The 18,114-nt window shown below is 51.1% G+C and overlaps 1 protein-coding gene and 1 long non-coding RNA gene across 10 annotated transcripts in view; one reads left to right on the forward strand and one right to left on the reverse strand.

Annotated features, from left to right (window-relative positions):
* Lhx2 (LIM homeobox protein 2) overlaps positions 1–18,114 on the forward strand; it is a 30,467-nt gene that overhangs the window by 2,848 nt on the left and 9,505 nt on the right. For 2 of the 8 annotated variants that reach the window (XM_006497734.2, XM_006497735.2), the window contains exons 2-4: positions 11,193–11,395; positions 12,307–12,734; positions 17,780–17,985. In XM_006497734.2, the coding sequence (XP_006497797.1) occupies positions 11,196–11,395; positions 12,307–12,734; positions 17,780–17,985 (834 nt within the window). In that variant the 5' untranslated portion in view covers positions 11,193–11,195. Of the gene's footprint in view, positions 1–8,645; positions 9,856–11,192; positions 11,396–12,306; positions 12,735–17,779; positions 17,986–18,114 lie in introns of those variants that run through there. The other 6 variants (NM_001290646.1, XM_006497738.4, XM_006497733.1 and 3 more) reach the window with 5 other exon arrangements.
* Gm27197 lies at positions 4,188–8,622 on the reverse strand. 2 transcript variants are annotated; one of them, XR_003953792.1, is made up of 2 exons: positions 6,101–8,622; positions 4,188–5,619 (listed from the first exon to the last, which is right to left on the reverse strand). It is a non-coding gene; the product is annotated as a predicted gene 27197 (long non-coding RNA). The 2 variants fall into 2 exon arrangements; XR_374289.3 differs by having other exon boundaries at positions 5,749–8,622.

The following is an 18,114-nucleotide window of genomic DNA, read 5'->3' on the forward strand; positions in this document are numbered from 1 at the left end:
TGAATTTTTCAATGATCAAATATACATGATCAAGCTGTGCATGTTAGGGTGGCGAGGTGTGCTGACGGTCAATGGTTATTGATCAGGCTGTTAAGTATTTCTGCTCAGTTTTAGAAATAAAGATAGATCCCAGATGATTTAAAGAATTGGATAACTAAGATACTAGCATTTGGTTTCTTTGGCAAAGAGAAATGAATGGCTGGTCAACTGAAAACATCCCTACCACTGTTTAACACCCATCTGAAAAGAAAGAAAGAAAGACCTTAGAAAATGAGAATTTTATTGCAGACATGTTCAAAAAACGATGTAAAAATATTCCAAATATCTTATCTGTAGTCTTCCCAGAGCAACCACTTTACTTGACCCAGCCTTGTTCACAGGCTCAGAGTTTACATCTGTCTGCATGGCCATTCATCTGTCACACACACACACACACACACACACACACACACACACACACATACACACACACCACAATTTTGCAACCAGTTTTGACCCACGCTGATTCACAACTGAAGAGATGCAGAGGGAACCATTTCTTGGGGTAGGATCTAAAGTCCTCCACCCATTCTGCTTAGGAACCAAGCTAACTGGCCACATGGCTTTCCCCCAATTAACTAATTTCTCATTAATCTAAAGATCTATTTAGAAGGTGTGGAGGGGGTGGAAGATAGAGGTTTAAAGATAATCTCTAATTGGTCTGGAAAATTTAGTCCATGATACCTAGAAACACCCCCTCCCTTTTCCTTCTTTCATCCCCATCTCTCTGGCTCCTTTTCCTATGTCTTTTCTCATTTTTCCTTCTAGAAATTAAAAGGTGAACTTGAAATGAAGGAGTTGCATTTCATCAGACACTGGGGTGGGGGGGGAAGGAAGTGAAAGTGAACTTTTAAATTTTTATTGTTAATAGCAATCTTATTCATAACCATCCAATTAGCTATTTTGTAAGAGACTCATATTCAGGAAAATCACCTCTCACGCAGATTGTGAAACTTAAGCATACAGACAGAATTGATAGTTGAGATTTATTTCAATACCTTAAAAAGACAGAATGTAGAGTTTTAGATATTTTTCTATTTGCAAAACATTCTTTTCAGCTATGTGCACCTCACCAGAGGAGCTCAGACATCCCTATTGACAAATCCTCCCTTGAGATGGAACCAAAATTGCCCCCCCCCCTCTCTCTCTCAAAAGAAAAAAAGTAGATCCATCCTGAAATGGATGAATCTGCTCTGATTGGGTGGACATGCCCTTTCACCTTATTGTGTCTGACCTATCACTTAATTAATCTCTCCCAGATGCAGAGCTGTTGACAATGCCAACGATAAGCAGTATTTGGAACAAAGCAGGAAGCTTTTAAAAGAACAAGCCACAGTGAGGTTTGAGGCTCTTAAAGATGTGTAAATCATCAGCTTTGGAAAGCCGAGTTTGTTAGAACATAGCTGAATGTCAGAAATGGTCCCATGTTTGCTGGAAACTTCCTGTGCCTTTCTTAAGCCACTGATGTCTATGTAGATTCATTTTCTGCCTCTCCCCTCTCTGTTCCTGCCTCACTTTCTTCTGCCTGTCCCTCTGTCTAGACTCAGACTCTCCCTGGCTAGTTTCCTAAAAACTGCCCTTTGCTTCTTAGCCTTGTATTGGGCTCTTCAGATCCTTTTTATACCATTAGAGCTATCAAGGTGGTCAGCTTCAGAGGCTTTGAGTGACAAAATATTGACCGCATTGGCTAGTACCTATGAACAAGTGTGCTGGAGGCACCTTGGTGACATGCAGGGGATAGTACATTAATTAAACAACTTGCTAATTGCTGTTTAAGTTACTATATAGAGAAAATAAAATGGGTTTATAAAAGATGACAATTTGAGGAATTCATAATTTTTTGCTGAAAAGGTTGTTCAAAAACAGGTCCCAGAAACTGCTTTTACTTGTCATCAACTATTCAGCCAAGCTTCAGTTAATGGTAATATATGGTCTGGGACCTTAGCTGGGCCTGACTGATGGAAGATCTTTGTTGAGTCTGGTGCAGGTGGCACTGTTTAATAAGCAAGGGAAGAGTGGGTAATGTAGTGCTTGCACAGAGAAGTAAATGCAAAATAGATCGCTCTAATTATGGCTGCCCACAGAAATGGATGCAAGCTGAACTGGTCAACTGATTGGGAAGTTTCAAACAGATCCAATTGTCCAGTGCCTTTACCCCACCCCCTCCCCTCCTCCTCCTCCTCCTCCCCTTCCTCCTCCTCCCCTTCCTCCTCTTCCTCTCTTCCTCCTCCTCTTCCTTTTTTTTTTCTTATTCACTTTTGAGGGCTGATACAGTTGTTTGAAAGTCAATTTGGAAGAGCTTGTATGACTCCAAACAAGCACAAATTAAAAACCTGAGTCTGCCAACCTACCAATGTCTGCCTTAACTGTCTAGGACCCCTTTATTGGAGGGTCAACGTCAGTGATAGTACGGGGCCATCTGAATACCTCTTCCTGCCAGAGATCCCCACAAGCTCATTGAAGACTAGTTTTCATATTTCATTGCAAAGTGTCAGAGATTTGTTTTTGTTTTGTTTTGTTTGAATCTCTTTATGCTTGAGAAAAAATGAGTCTATAGGAAATCAAAGTGTGAATACTTAAGCAAACAGAATTTCCCATATACCTGCAAGGGCTCTAATGATTTCCATTCATGCAAAGATAATCAATGGGACATTAGTTGTTTTAATTAATGGAAGAATTAAAAAAAATGTTGGGGGAGGGGGTGCCTAGAGGCTGGGCTTTAGCTGAAGCATCTGTGGGAAATGACTCATTTCTCACCTAAAGAGACAATGGCAACTTCCCTGGATAGCAATAAAGATTTGCCAATCAGACCCAGGGAAAAGTTGGACTGGGGATACTTACAGGTCTTTTGCTAAGAGCCCTGGATGAGATGATGGTCATGATGACTATTTCTCTCCCAAACTCACTATTCCTGTTGGAAGGTTGGAAATGTACCTGAACCTACACTAAAGAGAGGAAGCTTCTGGACTCCCGAGGAAGGTGTAATTTGAGTTGAAGCCTGGTATGATCTGTGATGGTAAAATCATATCAAGGCTGGAGAGCACAAAGCAGTGTCCCTTGGTTAGGATGACAGAAAGGATGGGTTTGAATGGATGTGCTAGGTGTGGGATGATTTATAACTAGCAGTAGGGTCTGTAAGTGGGTGCAGTCTTTTGGCCTTTGGTAGGGGATCCTGGGAGAAATTTTTTAAAAAATCCAGAATCTTGAGGCAAAACCTCTTTCTCTTCTATGGAAGTAGTTACCAAACCCACCTTCAGGCTAGTGAGCCATAGCTGGGCACCTCAATCTATTAATGCTGGTGTATGTGAAGCTCATAAAAGATTTATTAGAGAAACTTGTGTTCAAAATGGAGTTTAGGGTGTCTTGCATTCTGAGAAGGATAGTGGAGATGCCTTTGAATAAAGAAAGACTGGTGGGAAAATTTTCCAGTATCAAATGTATGCAATTAAAAGAGATGTCAGCCACCTGGTGGTTTTTCTACTTCCTCTCCCATCACCACCATCCCTACTTCCTCCTACAGAATCTTCCTGATTCTTATTTAAGAAACTAAGTTTTCCTATGTGGGAAAATTTATTGCTGTCTTTAATCTGAAAGACTGAAAGCAGGGGTTGCAAAATGTCCTTTTTAGGACTGGCTAAGTTAAAAAGAACTGACCCTCTAGATACAAGGTGTCCTTGTAGCATAAGAAATGCAAGGCCTCTTGTTGTAATATTCACTTTCCATTCCAGGGCAGTGTGTACCTTTTTGTGGAAATTAGCTGGAGGAAGGAGGAGAATGCAATTAGCTATTGTGTATTTTGTTGCGATTGTTCTTTAAGAATAATTTGATCTGACAGATTTATATTGTTGACAATGTGATTTGAGGAGGGTCCAGATACAAACTTTCCACACCCTAATCAATAATGGTAAATTGTTTTTGCTGAAGGTGAATAATCTCTGACCTAGAATTCATATTCCTTTTACCAATTCCCTGTAATAAAATTGAACATTTTGTCACCACTTTGAGAAACACTGCCAAACACCTTAAAACACATGTCACATGCCAGCAGCCCCTCATTTCTCTCCTCCGGGAGTTTCTACATCTGGAACCATAATCACAGATAAAAACCTTGACAAAATTGCATCTGAGCACATTCCTCTCCACAGCCCTTACTTTCTCATAACATTTAATACAATATTAATACCTGCTACCGAAAGGCAGGAGGGAGGAAAGGGCTGCCAACCTTCACATTTCCCGATGCATCATGTTCAAACCTGAAATTCACACTTCGTGTTTCATTTTAAGTTCAGTGCATTTAACAGGGCCCTAGAGAGAGAGAGAGCGGAGCCCTGGTTAGTTCCCCAACCTTCTCAGCTGACGCCCAGGGAGGCATTTTTTTTTTTCCGAATTGTTCAGATCGCTGCAGGGAGAAGAGGAGGAGGAATTGGGCTCCTGTCTGCCTGCCATGGGCCAAGCTACTTCTCTGTTCTAGTGTCACAGACACGGGACTCCTCTTGGAAATAATGAAGGTCCCACTGACTTGTACTGTCAATACTGGTGATCAGCAGATCTCTGTATGGTATGACCAAAACAATGAACAGATTTCATAGTGAAAGAGCCATGCCTGAGCACATTTGCTGCTGCAGAAAACCTCTCTCATCAATATAAAGCAGCCTTCCCTTGTCCAAACAAGGCCCGCAAGCCTTGTGGGGTGAAGACAGTCCTCCCTGAAGATGCAGGGCTCCTTGACTGTCTCTGTGACCCTCACCCCAGCTTCTCCTAGTGCTGTCTCCTCCCCACATTCCTTTTCCTGGTGGGGGAAAATCATTTCATTTTTCTGCTCTATAGGAAAGAAACAGGTTAGAAAGAAGGCAAAAGTGCAGGAACCATTCCCCAGTGGGGTCTCCTGGGGGCACATGGGGTAACCTGGAGACGGATTTTCAGATGCTGGTGGCTTTGTTCAGTTGATGCTCTCATAACAGATCAGGCCTCTTCCCACTTAAAATGTAAGCACCCAGGTTTCTGAAATGAGTAACCAGCATCAGTAACAGTAACAACACACACACACACACACACACACACACACACAGAGAGAGAGAGAGAGAGAGAGAGAGAGAGAGAGAATATTTATATAAGCAAGGAATGTAATTTGCTGAACGGTACAAGCAAACACAGAGAAGTTATGCTTTACGCGGGGGACAGGGGAAATAGTGGTGGGCCACTGGCTCTGTGACTGAAGTCAACAGCTTTAAGAAAACAGTCCTTTCCGTTGTGAGGCCAGGAAGAAATGTTGGCAGAGTCTCTTTCTCCCCCACAGTTGTTATTCGAGAGGTTTCCGGAACCCTAAACCCCAGCTTCATCCTCAGAGCTTGAGGCAATCCTTTAGTAGTACCACCGGAGCCCCAGGCAGGAGAGTCTGGGGCCAAAGGGTGGGGCGGTTCCCCTGCGCAGAGCCCTTCCAGGATGGCTCCCCAGTCCGAGGTTTGTTCTATCTGCCTTTCCCTCCGGGGAGACTCCAAAGGCTGTAGAAATCTGGGCGCCCGCTTGCTCGCTTGTCAAAAAGCAAACTGTCTTCACATACTCCAAGAGTAACATCCCTGCCTAGGAAGAGGAAGGAAAGAGGCAAAATAAATAAAACCAGTTAATGTTGTAGTTAACTTGCAAATCAAGTAAATCTGTTGGTGCCGTATTTGAGAAATAAACCACGAGAGCGTCACAGCAAACACACACTTCTGAACGTCTTCATTTTGATTTAATGGTATATCAGCGTCAACTATCGCTTCCTCTGCTGGTACACTCGGCCTGATGCCGCGGGAGGAGGGTGCCCATGTTTATCACCGAGTGAGATGACTAATTACACCTTGTCAATCACCGGCTATGAAGACATAAAACCAGCGCGCACAATGAAATAGTTGCCTGCAGCGTCAATTAGTTGGCGATTCCGAGGGTATTTGCGTGGCCCTGCTTTGGCCGCTCTAATAACGGGACAGAGCGCCGGGAACAGCGCGCAGATCAATCACCCTGGTTCCGCTGCGGCCGGCGCCCTCCTCCCCCCTTCTCCCCTCCTCCAGCCTGGCCTCACTTTCTCCCTGGGCTGGGCGCTTCCTCCCTCCGCGGCCCCGGCCGGGTGGCGCCGCCTGCCCCGGGAGCCCCGGGAAGTTTGCGCGCGGCATCTCCGCAGCCGGCAGCCGGGAGCCCCGCAGCCTTCGGGGAGCGCCAGGGCTGGTGGCCCTTTTGTTGGAGAAGGCGTGGAGGCGCGCTTTTGTTCTGAGTTAGTCACGGTGGCCGGCTGGAGGCTGCTACCTCATTATGCGGCGGGTCTGCTAGTCTGCGGGGAAGCAGATGGTAGGGAGGTAGGCAGTGGCTGCAGTGGCCAGACCTGAATCCCGTTCACCTGTCACCTTCCACAAAACACAGGGTACCCGGAACTGAGGGTGCTTTACCCCTGACAGGGGGAGAGGGTCGAGGACATTTGTGAATGTTTCAGTTACCTGTCCTAGCCTGATCCTCACCCCATCCCCACCCCACCCCCCTGCATTTCTCTAGGCTGCGTTTCCTCGCACTGTGTAAATGTCACTCACGTGTCAGGATCTGTGTTTACAGCCTGTTCCTCGCCTTGCCTAGTCTCCCAGGACAGGGCAAAGCGACGTCTCCCAATGATTAACAAACTTAGCGGCCTCTGAACCCTGGGCCGGGGTGCCCAGATGCCTCCCCGCGGCGGGATATGAGCTTGAGCCTCCAATAGACACTATTGCGTCCTAACCAGATGCGAGGAATAAATAGAGAAGTGCCCCATGGGGATCCCAACAGCCGGAAAGTTGAGGCCAAGGATGGGTGGGGACTGCCGGTCAGAGAGGTGGGTACCGAGTGGTGTACATCTCTTTATGGGTATAATTCCCTACCCTCTGGGCAGCTTTTAACAAGAATCACCAAGTATCCCCTCCCCAGCTCTGAAGGCAGCCCCTTGAGTCCAGCCAGCACCAAGGACATCACCCCAGGCTTCCTACAAAGTTTCCTGCCCCTTGAACAACCTCCAGACCAACACTGGTGACTCCCAGATTCAATTTTCATTTCCTACTTTCTTTGAGAAAAGAAAAAACCCCACAAAACTGTCCCAGATACCCCAGTATAACGTGCTAATATATTCCTAGAGTTGATCGTGGGCCAGCGTCTATGTGGGCACTGAAGGACTGTCTGTGTGGTTGCACATGCACATGCCTGTCTTTAGATTGATGGTCTCTCCCTAAAGTTAGAGCATCTTTACACATGCAGTGTGTACATACACATGCATAACTTAAAGAGTTTTTGCAAATACACCTGATAGGAGCTCACAGAAGATCAAGTAGGCTCGCCTTAGCACACAAGTGTTAGTCCTGGATGTTCAGATGCCTCCTCCGTATGATGCCCACCTGTATACCTCCTGTACTGTTGTGCTGGTTATTAACAAAGATAAAATTCGTGCTGGCTGTATTTTTGCCAAAAAGAGACGAGCATGAACATTTTCACACATGGGCACGAGCTTAGGCAACACCAGTGCAACACCTACTTGTGAGCAAAAGTTATGTACACTATGTAAAAAGTATGACTTCATGCTGCCTCAACTGTGTGTCCTGTGAGATAAACTACAGAGGTCCTGGCTTCCCTTTAATTGTGCCAGGCAAGCAGACATTTCAGACTTCATTTCTCCCCACTATCACATGGAAAGAAAGCAACTTGTAAAACGGACCTAGAAAGGAGTTTCAGTAACTGTCTTGCCCTTTTTCTTTTTCACCCCAAATCACATTTTCTTTTCTTTTTTTCTTCTTCCCGAATCCCTTCCTGTTCCACCAGACACCTAGCCATTGCCCCGGGTTCAGCCACGAGACTCAGGGCTGGCAGTTGGGATTTGCTGGGCAGGCCATGTTATTGTTAGTTCTTGTGCAACCAGGTGGCAGGGTGGGTCCAGAGTGGGAGAGCTAGTGGGATGGAGTACCCCATAGGAAGGAAGAGAATAGGCCTCTGGTCTTTAAGAACTGCCAAGTATATCCCGGAGTGAGAAGATCCAAATAGGAAAAGAAAAAGAGGGAGCGATTAAGAAATTCGCTGAGTGCCTACTATGCTCTATATATTTTCCACTCATTTCTTTCATCACACCCAAACACCTAAAAGGAGGGGGCCTTCTTGTTTCCCTTTGAGAAAGTCAAACATTGTAAAGGAGGTTGAGTCACTGTCTCCGGATCACACTGCACGTACATGGGAGAGAGCTATGGACTCCTTGTTTCTTTTTCTGAGTTCCTAAAGACATGCCTCCAGACTGCAGAGCTTTGGAGAAATCCAGGAGCTACACGCCTGGCAGTATAGTCCCTAGCTCACTTGAAGAGAGGATATGCTGGCCGGCCCGCTACCCTTGGGAGTCATTGCTCTGGTGGCACTTGCGCCTGGTCCCCGGGAGGGCTGCGCTGCTAAACGCAGCGCAGAGAGTAGCGCCCCAGACCGAAGCCCAGATGGGCGGGAAGCAGCCGAAGGCTCTTGAAACAGTACTCCTGGTCTGTCTTCTCTGCCCCTCCTCAACCCCAGGTTCCAGAGGCCAAGGGGGAGAATGGAGACTTCCTCAAGCATCCTTTGGCAGCGCTTTTTTAGGACAGAGACTCCAGGAAAGGTTTAATTTTTCTTCCTGAAGAAACACAGGAAACTGTTCGCAGCCTAGAAAACTCCAAACCCCGCGCTCTCCCTTCTCCCTCCCTTGCGCCTCCTCCTCCAGCCTCGCCCACCAGCTCCCACCACCTCCTCTCTCCGCTCCTCTCCTCCTCTAGCCTTTCCCCTCCCTTTGGGTCTCCCGCCTTCCCGGAGCACGCGCTGCCAAGGCCTGGGGCGGCGGGCGGCCAATGGCACGGCGGCAGGACGTGATGTCAGGCGCGGCTGTAGAAAAGGCGCGGAGGCTTGCGCTGGCGCGGACTGCAGAGCCGAGGCTGAGCTCGGCGCGCGCTTGGGTAGCGTTGCGCGCGGCTGGGCCCGCGGCCGTCGGCTCCTCCTCCCACTCTGCTCCTCCTCCTTTTTCCTCCTCCTCCACCTCCTCCGCCGCCGCCTCCTCCTCCTCTTCCTCCTCCTCCTCTTCAATTCTCCCAGTGGCTCGGCTCAGCTCGCAGGCTTCGCGGAGACCCCCTACTCCAGTTCGCCTTTGGTTGGGAACACACCCCGGGGGGAAGAGACGTGCAGGCATCTGGGCCGCCGCGGGCACCTAGCTGTTCCTGGGTGAACCCCGACTGCAGCCACCGCCGCCTGGGGCAGAGTTTGCGCCCCTGATTTGCGCCCTGGGCGCCAGAACCCAGCTAGCGATGCCTGCGGCGTGAAAGCGCCCACAGCGGGCGCCGACCTCTGCCCTGGTCTCCCGCCCCCACCTCACCCCCTGCCCTTGTGACCCTGGCTTCGGCGCCGCCGTCCAGGCGCCCCGCGATGTAGCTGCCCCCACGCCTCGGCGGGAGGCGTCCTGGCCCGCAGGCGCCCGCGGCCCGGAGCCCAGCCTGGGGGCGCAGCCGAGCTCGGGCGGGGCCGGGGCCGCGGTGGCGATGCACTGGGCCGGTTAACGCCGGGAGCGCCAGGCAGCTGAGGCGGGGGGCAAGCCCTTCCTCGGGGCAGCCGCATCCCCGGTCCCGCCGCGATGCTGTTCCACAGTCTGTCGGGCCCCGAGGTGCACGGGGTCATCGACGAGATGGACCGCAGGGCCAAGAGCGAGGCTCCGGCCATCAGCTCCGCCATCGACCGCGGCGACACGGAGACGGTAGGCGCGCGGCTGTGGAGTTGGGGCTGAGAGCTGGGACCTGGCGGGGCCAGCCAGCGCCTCTGTTCCCCGAACTTTAGGTAGAGTCCTCCGAGACGCACGGGACCAAGGCTGGGGAATCCTCGGACAGGGTGCAAGGCCCGGGGCACCAGACTCAGGGGAAACTCAGCTGCTAGAGAGGAGGAGGGAGTCAAGGTTGAAACCCAGATCTGGACTGCGAGGGTGGAGGAGAACGTTGTTCTAGAAGTGGAAGGGGAGTGGAAGTGGAGGCCACTCTCTTCTCTCCGCTCCCGGAGGCGCTCCGGTCCACAGACCTGACTCTCCACTACTTTGCTCCTGGTGCTGGCGCCGACGCCTCGGGAAAAGGGAGAACCGGTGGAAGCCCTAGCTGGTTTGAATCGCTTTCAGTCTTCTGGCAGTCTGGGATTCTCTCCTTAGCTCAGTTTCAGGGCCCTGCGACATCTGGGCCAGCACTTTCCGTTGATCGTGACCCGTGTTCCTAACTGGCTAGATTTGGCCAGGCAATGGTTCGGAGTTCAGTCACCGGCCTGGCTTCTGCGGAAGGAGACTCCATTAGGTTCTCTGTACCTGGCTCTGCTGTCCCGGCCCCAAATAGCCTCCCCCGGGGCCAGACTAGCAGACGCTGCCTAAGCAGCGGCTGCAGTGACCTTTAGAGACCGAGGAGGTGGGAAGCCTGGCCCGAGTTTCTCCCTTCTAGAGCCACAGCTCCGTGACCTCCGGGTTTCCCCTAAGCCTTTCTTTCCGGATAAACCTCCGCTGCTCAGTTTTATTAGGAAAAAAATTTCACATGGGCCTGCCTTGCACCCTCCTGGAAGGTCGCCCTGTATCCCACTTAACCTACTCGCAAGACCCAAGCGGGAACCAGAAGTTGCTGGACTTGCCCTGGGCTGAACCTTTGGTCTAAGGATCAAGAGGCTACTGAGGCTTGGGGCCAGGAACCCTGCTGCCTCTGAAGAGGAGTACCGGTGGAGGAAGACTTTTAATACTCACCTTACTTTACTGTCTTGGTTCTTTTCTGAGGCCCAGCACCTTTAATAAACACTTTGAGGAATTCCCTTGGAGAGCTTGGGGGAAGAGACCCCTCTGTCCCAATACTTAACCGCTGTGAGGATATCCTGGGGCAAGGGCACGAGGGCAGGAATAGGGAGACCTAAGGCCTGAGAACAACTTAGAACTGTAAAGTGTTGCTGCAGCGGCTTGGCTCGGTGGTTGCCTGGAGCTGAGCTGTGCAGCTTGGGCCTGGTAGATGGAGAAAATGGGCTGCCCAGTTAGACCGTCCTCTAGGCGGATTCAGATATAACCAGGGCCAGGGAAGGAGCTCAGGGAGAGTTTTCTTGGTGGGAGCATAGCTGTAGGCTGTCCCTTATGGCAGTGTTCTGTCTTTCTCCTTTTGTAGACCATGCCGTCCATCAGCAGTGACCGGGCAGCGTTGTGTGCTGGCTGTGGGGGCAAGATCTCTGACCGCTACTACCTGCTGGCAGTAGACAAGCAATGGCACATGCGCTGCCTCAAGTGCTGTGAATGCAAGCTCAACCTGGAGTCGGAACTCACCTGCTTCAGCAAGGATGGCAGCATCTACTGCAAAGAAGACTACTACAGGTAGATCCTACCCAGACCCTGCCCATTGGCCTTCAGGGACCCACACCTTCCACCTCCTTGGCTTTCACTCCCAGTCCAGGTTGCCCCACCCAAGACCCTTCTTCTCCAAGCCAGCACCCACCAAAATTTGGTGACAACTTTCTAAATTAGCAATTCGGGGCACCCTTGGAAAGAATCATGAAGTGTAGGAACAGAAAAACCAATGTTACCCTCCTTTCTGAGTTTAGGGTGCTTAAAAAGTCAGCCTGGGTGGGTGGGGTCTTCATGCTACTTTCCCTTTTGAAGTTTCTTGACTCAACCAGAGGAGACAGAAATAAGACACCCCAAACTCTGGCAGCCTGGCTGACGTGAGAGCACATTGGAGGGGGAGCTAGAATAGTTCAGCAGCTTGGGGTCTTTGGGGTTGGGGGTGAGGCCTATAGTAAAAGGTGGCCAGGGTTAAAAAGTAAGGGCCACGGTCGTCTTTCTCTTCCCCAGCCTTAGAGTTAGGGTCTATTTATAGATTCTCTCTGTGTGTCTCTATCTCTATTTCTCTCTTTTCCCATCTCTGTTTCTTCCAAATTACAGCGGTGTGTAGAATTCCCAGGTGCTGGTCTAGAGGGAAGGGGCAAAGGTTGAGGAAGGGGTAAGTGAGGGAGTTGCTCCCCATTCTAAGTAAAGTCTTTCTTAAGACTTGCTCAGATCCTGAATAAAGTAGACTTTCCTGTGGGTGTGAAGATGGCTAAGGAAAACTATTTCAGGCAGGGCCAGGCCTGGGTTAAAATCTAGTTCCCTCCTCACTAACCCTCTAACTGGAGTCCAGGCTGTCTGTCTTGAGGAGGGGACCCCACCCCACTCCCCAGTGACAGCAACAGCACCTGGAGGAGGGGTATAGGGATATGGGGGGGATACCCAACCATTTGTCCCCACAGCCCCTCCCTCCATGGTCCCCACAGGCGGTTCTCTGTGCAGCGCTGCGCCCGCTGCCACCTGGGCATCTCGGCCTCAGAGATGGTGATGCGCGCTCGGGACTTGGTTTATCACCTCAACTGCTTCACATGCACAACGTGTAACAAGATGCTGACGACCGGCGACCATTTCGGCATGAAGGACAGCCTGGTCTATTGCCGCTTGCACTTCGAGGCTCTGCTGCAGGGCGAATACCCAGCACACTTTAACCATGCCGACGTGGCAGCGGCGGCAGCCGCAGCCGCAGCAGCTAAGAGTGCAGGATTGGGCTCAGCCGGGGCTAATCCGCTGGGTCTTCCCTACTACAACGGCGTGGGCACTGTGCAAAAGGGGAGGCCGAGAAAGCGCAAGAGTCCAGGACCCGGGGCAGATCTGGCAGCTTACAACGCCGGTGAGTGCAAGACCGTCTGAAGCCTTGGCGGTGTCGCGGGAAAGATTTCAGTGTGCTTGTTGTACAGTGGGTACCTACGCACCAGTGTTCTGATAGAAAGGGCTTTAGCACTCTGGCTTCCAGTCCGTGCTCCTTCGGTTGAAGCAAGCATTAGGAGAGAATGCATTAGTTCATTGGTGATCCAGGTGCAGGACCTTGTCGCTGAGAAATTGTATTTTGGAGTTGCCTTTGGTTTGCCTCACCGGCTTTGCTGTGCAGAAAGTGCGGGGGGGAGGGGGTTGTGCGGGGGAGAAAGGCGGTGCCGACACCAAACAGGCTCGGAGTGGCCGAGGGTGGGGAGACCAACAGCTCTAGGCAGCGAGGGTCCCAAGAGAAAAGGTTGGCAGTGGCCGAGAGCACCATTGGGTTTGGCTTGCAGCCCGGTTATATGGAATGTCCCCAGGGCCACAGGCTTGGATCTGTTACTAGCAAGGGCTATGGGTCCTTCTGTCCAGCCGGATCTTCAGGCACCCGGCACCTCCAGGTCTCGGGGATTTCCCTTCCCCTCCTAGCAAGCAGCTCTACCAAAGACACTGGAGCTGGAGGGTCCTCACAGTAGGCTGTGAGGGGCTCAATTCGCATTTCTTTGTCGTCCGGGGGGCTTTCCAGCGGACTCCCACACCATCCTGGCTCTGAACAGTTGCGAAGGTTCTGAGGCCCAGCAACATCTGCCCGAAGTCTGCAGGGCCAGGAAAGGTTTAGGACTCGCCTGGCTTTTTAGTTTAGTTTAGTTTATTTGTAGTCGTTTCCTCTCTTAAGTTTGTAACAACAAATCCGATGCTCAATTTTTTTTTCTTCTCCTTTTCCCCCTAGGGTAAATCACAAGATGGGGGGGGGGGGGTTGGAAAACCAAAACAAACCAAGGTTGTAGATCGGCTATGGGTCAAAGCAGAAATTAGGTTCTTTAGGATTTTAAATAGTCTGAACTGCATGCGAAGGGAAATGTGGGCTAGTAGAGGAGGTCCTTTTTCGGTCCAACGAAATTTCGGGATAGAGGGTCCTGGGACCTACTAGGGAAGGGAAAAATGCAACCCCCGGTTGGATAAGTGATAAAGTGGTGGTTGGTTCAGCGATTTAAAATTTGGCAAAAGTACTACTAAAGATAACGTTCCTTAGAGCTCACCCACTAGCCTTAAAATACAGTAGATTCGGTCCAGGCCCATTTCTCCCCAAACCAAGTGGCCTCTTATTTATCAGCTGGGTCAGCTTCCTTAAGAAAGAGGTGAGGTGGGGTCTGCTCCCGGGTATCTGGTGTGTAGGGAGTTTTCTTGGACGCACCAGGTTGGCACCCGGTTTGTGACTGAGCAAAAAGAGGGTGAGAGGTTTCGGGATTTATTTTTGCTTTTTGTTGATCAGTCTTGTCCTTCCCAGGAGGCAGCGGGAAGATGTGGCTGGTAGCTGAGTTCCGGAGAGGCCCCTCTGCTACCTCATTTTTCTCTTTGGGCCCCACACTCATTCCAGTCTTTTCTGTTCTGTTCTTTCCGCCTCTGTGTTTCTCGGTTTGTCTGCTCCAATTGCGTGTGTGGGTCTCGGCCTTATCCCGCCTGGACTCAGTCCTGGGAGGAACGGCGCTCGGGCCCACAGGCAGTAGCTGTGCGGCTCAGTTTTTCGGGGCTCCCGGGACTAAGTTGTTTGCCCGGCGTAGCCAGACTTCCCTAGATCTTTCTTTCCGCCTCCTCCTTCACCTCCCAGCGCCCGCAGGAGAGAAATGGCTGCACTGTGGGCCTTGGGATATCTGGGGTTGGAACATGGGACCCAGAGAGTTGAGCGTGAGGCTGTGGGCTCTGTGTGCGTGCTCGTGGAAGAAGGCTTCGGATTGCGAGGACACCAGTTTGCGTGTGTAAGCGCCCTGTACCCAGGGGCCAGACACACGGACACTTTGCAAATCGGCTGGGGGCGCGGGGGAGGGGGAGGGCTGTCCTATCGAGGGAGGTAGATCTGGACGCTTGGTAGGAAGGGGAGTAGCGGGTGTGTGGGTGTGGGTGTCCCTGGGCCCGGGGCTTCTGGAAGAGTGACCCAGGCCTCAGGTCTTAGGGTCGTAAAGTTCTTCCGGGGCGAGAGCTGTGGCCGCCCGCCTCCCACGGACCCTCTGGTCTTGGCGCGCTGACCTCGCTCCAGAGGCAGGATGCAAATCTCCCCGAAACCCGAGCGGGGCTGCAGGTCAGCTTGGGGCTCATGATCGGTGGTCGGAGCCCGCGAGGGGCCCCGGACATGCACTTTGCGGAGCTATTTGCGCGCCACAGCCGCGGGAGTCTTGAGGAGATCGGCTGGCCGGCTCGGCCTCCCTGAGCCCCAGCTTTGTGTGTGTGTGTGTGTGTGTGTGTGTGTGTGTGTGTGTGTGTGTGTGTGTGTGCCTGGCTGCGTAATTACTGATTTGATTCCAATCCATTATTTAGACAATTGAACCTACAGTCTCGTCTTTAGTAAAATGAGGCGAAGTCAGATTTGATTACAGGTTCAGTCCCAGCGACAAGAGCTCGAAACCCGATGGGTTAATAACAGATCACGAGTAAATTATTCATGATTTTACGAGCTCTTTAGCTCCATTGAATCGGCCTAATTGAGAGGAAAAGGGGGGGGAGAAAGCCCTGGTCCTCCCCACTTCTCTCAGCCCCCTCGCTCCTCCCCAGAACTGATCTTGGGGAATCCCCACACGGCCCCGGGCTTTAGGGGCGCGAGTGAGGGGGGTCTGGGTATCGGCGCCTCCTCCACCATCCTGGCTCCTCCAGGTCCAGCTCCAGCTGCAACCCCGGCCTTCACGCCCGCCCGGCGGGGCCTCGGCCGGGTCACCTAGGGCTCCCAAGCTCTTTCCTCCTGGCTCGACTTCCTAGCCAGTAGACGTTTGGAAAAGTCTTCTCCATAGGGTCCTTGTCTCCTTGAGCCCAGGATTAGTTCTGTCACGAGGACTCCCCACCACACATCCCCTTTATTTCCGAGACTCTCCATACTCTCCATTCAGCTCCCTTTCCCCCCCCCACTGCCCCCACCCCGCTTTCCCGTTCTCCTGGTTGCCAGTTCTCTAGCTTTCTACCTCTGTCGTCTCTCCCACCCCCACTCCTCCTCGGTACCACCTTCCCCCATAGTAGGCCGCTCTCAGGGCACCTCCCTTGGGCCTACAGGGCGCCAGGGTCCCCACGGAGCTCATTAACAGCAGTGAGGCCCAGGTGGGGGCTGGGCAGAGGGATGAGCCCAGAGATTCCCCCTGGGGGAGGCCTGCCCCAACCCGGCAGAACTGGGGGCTGGGAGAAAGAGGAGGGTCCATTCCCTGTGCTGTTTAGTGCTGCTGGCTCTCAGGAGTGGTAGTCTGATCCCCCTTTAAATTCTTCACGCTGAATGTTCTGGATGGGGTATCTGGATGCTTTGGTACACGTGGATACAAACTGATATAAGGTCGTTCCTGATTTACAGCTCAGGTTTTGAAGTAGGAACCATTGAGGCAGTGGCTTTTGGGTAAGGGTAAGGGGGGGTCCCCAGAGAGGGCTTTCTAAGTAGTGGTGTCGGGATAGCCACTTAATTCTGAATTTTGGGCAAAATTTTAAAAGTATCCTAAGCAGCATATAAATGTTAGATAAAATTTTAGTTTCCTTTGGGTCCGTGCAATCTTTTGAGACATGTGATGGTTGATGGTAAAAAAAAATGATCTGTTGTTTATCAGAAAATCAAATCTAACTGGGCACTGTTTACATTTATTTGCTAATTTTGGCACCTCTATTTCTAGGCATGGACTATGTTGAAAGATACCTTTCAGTCTGTAAAGATGGGGTGATTGGGATGCATGTCCTCTTCAGCTGAGCAGTTATTGACACCCAAAGTTTCTAACCCTTTCCCAACCATGACTCCTCCACAAACCCTAGTAAAACCCCTTGGGATGGGGATAGACTCCCTAAAGAGTCAGGCTTTCTCGCCTCTCCCAGAGGCGTTGTAGCAGGAAACAGGAGGGGGGCTCCAGTGTTGACTCAGGGCTCAGCCTTTACCAGAGTGTGAGAGTGGCTTCCTTTCCTTGGCTTTATTTTCTTCCTCTAAAACGGGAACCTTAGTGGTGGGACAGACATAAAGCCAGAGCCTAAGGTGGGAGTCAAAGATAAGTTGCAATCTTCCTCCAACTTCTTTCCCTCCCAGTCTACAGTCTACAGACTGCTCTCTCTCCCGAGGATGGATAAGCTTCTTATAGCTTCCCTGAACTCCATTTGCTTCTTCTGCAAACCTGGGAAGCAGCTCACAGGACAGTGCTGAAGACAAAAACTACAAAATGCAATTCCCAGCTGTAGACCTGGCGCTGGGGGCCCTGGAGCCCACTGGGTCCTTCGGGGAGGGAGTGTTGATGAAAGCGGAATGAAATCGAGGCTGTCAGTAACTTCTGGGTGCCAGCGTTCACTGACTGCTAAAGGGAGATAGAGGCGGTAGGGTTTTTCTTGGAGAGTAACTTGGGAAACAAAAGAGCGCAGGACCACGGATGGCAGGCCCACACTGCTGTCAGAGCCTGGCTTGCTGCCTTCCCTTTGTGTCTCAACATCTGTAAAAAGAGTTGCTTTAACTGTCCAGCAGCTGTGTGCTTGCAAAGAACGCCTTTTAGGGGCCGGCAAGCTAGTTCAGTGGGTCAAGGGGCTTGCTGCCAAGTTTGCAGACTTGAGTTCAATCCCCAGAACCCCTTTCCCCACCCCCACACAAAATAAATACACGTAAAAGAGTAAGGAGAAAGACATTTAGTGCAGCCTCTGGCATCCAAAAAGACTCCACTGCTGCTCTTGAAATTATTCTTGCGACATGATGGCTTCTGGGTGTTTCGTTTTGTTTTCCAAGGTTCAATCCACTGCTTCCTAGACAGGTCCCATTTTCAGTGAGCTTCATTTTCTCCATATCTAAAATGGGGATATTATTACCATCTCAGCATTGTGAGTGCACATAACCGGGTTCCCGGACTAGATGTGTTTGTCAGTGGGTGGTGTGGACTTGGCGACCACGCAGAGTCAGGAAATTCACCTGCTGCTTCTGCGTCCCTTTCCCAGCGCTTAGCTGTAACGAGAACGATGCTGAACACCTGGATCGTGACCAGCCCTACCCCAGCAGCCAAAAGACAAAGCGCATGCGCACCTCCTTCAAGCACCACCAGCTTCGGACAATGAAGTCTTACTTTGCCATTAACCACAATCCCGATGCCAAGGACTTGAAGCAGCTTGCGCAAAAGACCGGCCTCACCAAGAGAGTCCTCCAGGTCAGCTGGGCCAGGGTGGGGGCATCTGTAGCTGCCAAGTCCTGAGGCTGAATCTCACATGGACCAGGACTTTTGGAAGAACCTTCTGCCTGTCTGCCTTTGCCTTCTTTTTATCCCTTTGTAGTTTGT

Source organism: Mus musculus, chromosome 2 (assembly GCF_000001635.26).
Source record: "Mus musculus strain C57BL/6J chromosome 2, GRCm38.p6 C57BL/6J".
Lineage (NCBI taxonomy): Eukaryota > Metazoa > Chordata > Mammalia > Rodentia > Muridae > Mus > Mus musculus.